This window comes from Marmota marmota, unplaced genomic scaffold, assembly GCF_001458135.2.
Source record: "Marmota marmota marmota unplaced genomic scaffold, marMar, whole genome shotgun sequence".
Lineage (NCBI taxonomy): Eukaryota > Metazoa > Chordata > Mammalia > Rodentia > Sciuridae > Marmota > Marmota marmota.
Genome location: NW_025999991.1, coordinates 4,102,247 through 4,107,653, shown reverse-complemented (window position 1 = coordinate 4,107,653; position 5,407 = coordinate 4,102,247). Strand labels below are relative to the sequence as shown.

Genomic DNA, 5,407 nt, shown 5'->3' with positions numbered 1-5,407 from the left:
ACTTAAGGGAGAAAAATTGATCTTGGCTCAGAGTTTCAGAGATGCAGTCCATGGTCGGCCTACTCCACAGTTCTGGGCCCAAGATGAGGCTGAACATTATGGTGCTGGGGTGTGGCAGAGGAAAGCAGCTCAGCACACGGCAGCAAGAAACAGAAAGCAAGAAAGAGAGAGTAGGGGAGGGGGATTCTGCTCACGGGGTACAAAATATAAACCCCAAAGTCATGCCCTCGGTGACCTGCTTCCCCCAGTCACGTCCTGCCTGTCTACAGTTACCACCCAGTTAATCCATATCCGTGAATTAGGAGGACTACAATTAGGTTGTAGTCCTCCTAATCTAATCATTTCACCTCTGAATATTCTTGCATTGTTTGTTTCACACATGAGCGTTTGGGGGATACCTCATACCTAAACCGTAACATGTACCGTCTAGTGTTATAGTTTGAATCTGTAATGTCCCCACTGGCTCACATATTGAAGGTTTAGTTCCCTTGCAGCAGTGTTCAGAGGTAGGGATTTGTGCAAGTGATGGACCATGAGTGCCCTCACTCCATCAATGGACAGTCCACGGAGGCCAGGCAGCTGATGGCATTATGGGGAGGTGGAAGAGTTAGTAGGAGGCGAGGCCTAATGGGAGGAAGTGGGTCACTGCGGGCAGGCCTTGGAAGGGGACTTTGGTCCCTCGCCCTTTCTCTCTGCTTTCTGGCTGCTAGAGGCGAATGCCTTTCCTCCACCACACCCTTGTGCCATGATGTTCTGCCTTGCAGTAGGCCCAAAGCCACGGCGCCAGCCAATTAGGTACTGAAACATCTGACTAAGCCAAAATAAATCTTTCCTCCTCTAACTGCGCCCCTCAGGTATTTTGGCCACAGCGATGGAAATCTGACTAACCTGGAAAGCTCTTATTGAAAGGTAACATTTACATAAACATAACAAGAACTATTTTACTAACAATAAAATTATAAAGATGCACACATATATCCACACAGACATTTATTGTTCATTTTTTCAAGTTCTCAGGCTTCACTTAAAATATTTGACCTTTATGTTCAAATTTCCTAAAGGTCCACTTGCTGACTGTGGTATGATACATGTATAAATTAATACCTAAATTATATATAACAAAGACTTTGTGATTAAAGACACCCTCTGTTATGGTTTGGACGTGGGTGTCCTCCAATGGCTCTTGGGTGAAGGCTTGGTCCCCAGTGAAGCAGGGGCTCCAGGGAAGTGATTGGGTCCTGAGGGCTCTGACCTCATCCTGGATTAGTCCTTTGATAGCTGAATGGTCTACTGGGAAGTGGTGGAGGCTATGGAAGGTGGGACCTGGTAGGAGAAGTAGGTTATTGGGGACATGCATTGGAAGGGTATTTCTTCACCTGTCTGCTTCCTGTTTCTCTCTGTTTCCTGGATGCTATGTACTGAGCAGCCTTCCCCCACCAAGCCCTTCCACCCACCAAGCCCTTCCACCCACCAAGCTCTTCCACCCACCATGCCCTTCCACCTACCATGCCCTTCCACCTACCATCCCCTTCCACCCACCATGCCCTTCCACCATGATGTTCTGTCTCACCTCAGGCCCAGAGCTATGGAGTCAGCAGCCTTCAGATGGAAACTCTGGAACCCTGAGCCAAATAAATCATTTCTTCTTTAAGTTGTCTTTTTCTCAGGTAAGATACAAAGGAACAGCAAAACAGAATGAAAGATGCAACCAGGAATAGATTGATAATAAAAGTTTGATTAAAACATTGGAATGTGTGTGTTTTAAACAATAGAATTAATAAATTTAAGGTTGATTCTTTGAGGAGAAATTGCTGGGTTAATAACTCTTAAACAAATGTGAAATAATTTCTTTGCATTGAATGTAATAAGTAGGACTTAATAAGTTTTGATGAGTTATAAAAAAGCAATACAGAATGAGCATACCTAATCAAAAAATCTAAAATCTGAAATACTTCAAAATCTGAAGCTTTTTGAGTGCCAAGATGATGCCATAAATGGAAAATTTCATACCATGAACAAAAGTGTCAAAAATATTGCATAAAATTATGCTTAGTCTGTGTGTACAAGGTGCGTGTAAAACAACAATGCATTTCCCGACCAGGGTGGTGAGAAGATTGGAGAAAAGACAAACATAAACACAGAGAAAGTGGGACTCAGTGGACCAACCAAACCCCTGATGGGAAAAAGACAGGTCACAAGCAGGTTCTGCATGTTTATTGTGTAGGGTTAGACATCAAAAGGACTTGCTGTGAGAAAGTGTCTTCAAGATAAACAAACCAAAGCTGTGAGCAAAAGCAGCCCAATTAAAACTCAGCTTGTTCCCATATCTCTTCTACCTCCCGGCAGCTGGTGTTTGAACTCAAGGCTTTTGAATCAATAAATTCCATGACAGGCACAGAATTTTCCTCTTTATGGAGGGTCTCCACCAAAGCAGCAGTTTTCTCAGCACTGTCACACCAGAAATTCCCAATGGAGGTGTCACTGCTGCCCAGGACAGTTCAAAGCAATGATTCATTCATTGCTCCTGACAAGTACGCACATTTGGGTCCCTTCCCCAGGATATCTCACTACATTTAGGCAAATATGCCAAAATCTGAACAAATCCAAAATTGGAAATACTTCTGATCCCAAGCAGAATGTTATGCCTCAGGTGAGGTATAAGACTCAACTTGTATATGCCCAACAATAACAATAAAAACTAGAAAGTAAAATGTTGACATTGACTTCCAGTGCAACATAAATAAGATCTTTAAGACCTTTTTATAGTTTGACTCCTATATTTTAAATTAATTATTTCTCCCACAGAATTATTGCTCCTTGCCCACTGTATACTCTGTTTCTCATCACCTAAAACTGCTCTTGGAGATATCATTGAAAAGTTATTTCCATTATTTCTTTTTGCAGGCACAAACATTTCGACCTTGATACTTTAAATCCACAACCAAATCCTTCATGTCTGGATTCTCCACTTTCTGGTCCTTTTGACACACTATCCATCAGGAGCAAAAGCCCTAGTGTCAGGAATGCAGCCTCAGTTACAGCCTTGGCAAGGCAGATTTAGGCACCTGATAGTCTTGGTTAAATGTCTCACTGCTGTTTCCTCTCACTGTCCTGTTGGTGTCTCCCATTGTCCGTATCCAAGCAGAGGCCAGAGAGCTATGGGGCCTGGAAGGTGTTTTTTTTTTCCTACAGTACAGGAGACCCATTAACTCAAAGTGTCTGTGGGATTCCACAACTATGATCCTGCAGGAAGGATTTCAAATGAAGCTGCACACAGTAACAGGCTCTGGTTTGTTAGAGAAAGTGAGATCGGTGAGATAATCTCACAGTACAGGCACTGAGCAGACATGTCTGCAGAGAAGGGACTGCCTCTTAGAGTGTCTGGGTTTTGAGGGATTTTGAGTCCCTTTGTTCGGGTCTCAGCTACTCATTCCCTCATAAGTGATTTATTACCCTTGGCATAGCTTTCAGCAAACTCTCTTTGTGAGGGTCAGGATGACCTGGTAACAAGGAGTGGCTCTGACTTGGTTTCCCTGACGACTTGGTCAAAAGGGGAGGGTCTTAACAACCTGGTCACCAGAAATAGTTGTGACATGACCTTGAAACAATAGTTCTCTTAAAGGGTGATGATGTACTGTGGCTGGGGGAGGTCTGACGTACTAGTTTCCATTTTCCCAGTGCCTGTCTGCTTTGATAAAGTTTTCTGTTATTCCTAGTCCTGTGACTTATGGACTCTCTGATGTCCTCCCTGTAAGTTATTGCTCTTCATTGTCCTCTCCTGTCCACCTGGTAATGGCTGACTTTCTATCTAACAAGTTGCTTCAGGGGCTGGAAGAATGGGGAGGAAGGACTGAAGGGCCAAACAGAGAATATCAGGAAAGCTAGACACCACCCGCCTTGCTCTTTCTCTGGGAGGTAAAAGGGCCACATTCAATTTCTCACTTTCTTTGGACCTGATCCCTTTGAATCCTTTCCCTGGTAGTTATATTGTTTTCTCTGATAGGAATTCCCTCACCTTGATCCTTTGGTTGGTAAGCCCCTATTTAACTCTTCAAGATCCAACTCAAATATCACCACTCTGTCATCTGCACACATGCAGAAGTAGTGAGGTTCTAATAATGGGGAAAAGATCATAGGGCTAGGCTCTCAGTCTGCCCTTATAGCTGATGTGACCTTGGATCACATAAATTTAAGGTTGATTCTTTGAGGAGAGATTGCTGGATCAACACTTAGGAAAATGTTACATAATTTCTTTGTGTTGAATATAATAAGTAGGACTTAATAATGTGCAGAATACTTTTCTGTCTTTTAAGTTTCTTCTTTTGCCAAGTAAGAGTGGAAATACTGTGTTGACATCCCTTCTATAGGGAAACTGAAAAGATCAGTGAAACACGATGCCATCTAAAATGCAAAGCATTTTACCAGTTTAATTTTGTTGGTGTTGCTCTGGCGGTTTGTTATAATTTCCGCCTTCCTCCATTTGTTGATACATAACACAGGGCACAGTGGAAAAAATCAACCTTGGGATCCAAATACTAATCCTCACATCCCACCCGTCCCTGGCCCCTTCTTCCTTATACAGCTTCTTTTTTTCTCTCGGATTCTCCTATTTCCTTCTCCACCCCTCCTTTTCTGGCTTACTGTTTGTACCTGGATTTAGGTATCCTGGAGCATTGCACGGATTTGCTGGTACGTTTTACAGGTAGAGTCATTTAATAATGGACGAGGTGGGGCAAGGAAGCAAAAATGCAAAAACCACTCTGTATTCTAACTCGTGATGTTCTGGGAACTGAACATTCAGATGGGCTGGGTCTTAAACGAACCCTTGGCTGGGGGAGCGGGCGGGCAGAGGATTAGGTTTCTGCCCGGGCTACCGGTCCCGCGTCTGAGCCCGCGCTCGGAGGCCGGAACTCTTGGAAGGAGGTCAGACCGGGCGTGTCCGGAACTCCGTACAGGAGCACGTTCGAGCAAGGACTACAACTCCCGACGTGCACAGCGGCCAGAGCTGGTTCTCCCCCTGTTTAGCCCCTTCATTCTTACGACAGAGACTGCTGTCTAGGGATTGCGGGGGGTTGATTATAAAAAAAGCAGTAAGCTTCTCTGGCAGTGCGGACATCGAGACCACATCCCGGAACGCCCCTAACTTTTCGAGTGGCTGGCGCATGCGTTACGGAACTCACTGTCTCGCGGGGCCGTGTTTCTGGGGGACATTGATCGCAGCCGGACTCCGTGGCGCGGCGGTTTAATTCTCCGGTGGCTGCAGACTGAGAAAAGGCGATGGTCTTGAGCGGGCTCATCAGGAAACTCGGTAACCGTTCCCCTTCGCCGGGGCCGCCTGGTCGTGGCAGGTCACGCCGCGTCGGCGGCGGAGGAAGGCTGCCTCTTGTGCGGGTTTCGCCGGGCAGCC

General features: G+C 45.2%; 1 protein-coding gene and 1 long non-coding RNA gene across 6 annotated transcripts in view; one reads left to right on the top strand and one right to left on the bottom strand.

The window, feature by feature from the left end:
• Positions 1-977: 977 nt before the first annotated feature.
• LOC125617851 lies at positions 978-4,870 on the bottom strand. The gene is made up of 2 exons (XR_007348945.1): positions 1,571-4,870; positions 978-1,323 (listed from the first exon to the last, which is right to left on the bottom strand). It is a non-coding gene; the product is annotated as an uncharacterized LOC125617851 (long non-coding RNA).
• A 296-nt stretch (positions 4,871-5,166) lies between these two features.
• Rttn (rotatin) overlaps positions 5,167-5,407 on the top strand; it is a 163,839-nt gene continuing 163,598 nt past the window's right edge. For 3 of the 5 annotated variants that reach the window (XR_007348943.1, XM_048806634.1, XM_048806637.1), the window contains exon 1: positions 5,167-5,308. Coding sequence is in view for 4 of the 5 variants with exons in the window: in XM_048806634.1 (XP_048662591.1) it covers positions 5,278-5,308 (31 nt within the window). In the remaining variant the exon portion in view is untranslated. The remainder of the gene's footprint in view (positions 5,309-5,407) is intronic. The other 2 variants (XM_048806632.1, XM_048806633.1) reach the window with 2 other exon arrangements.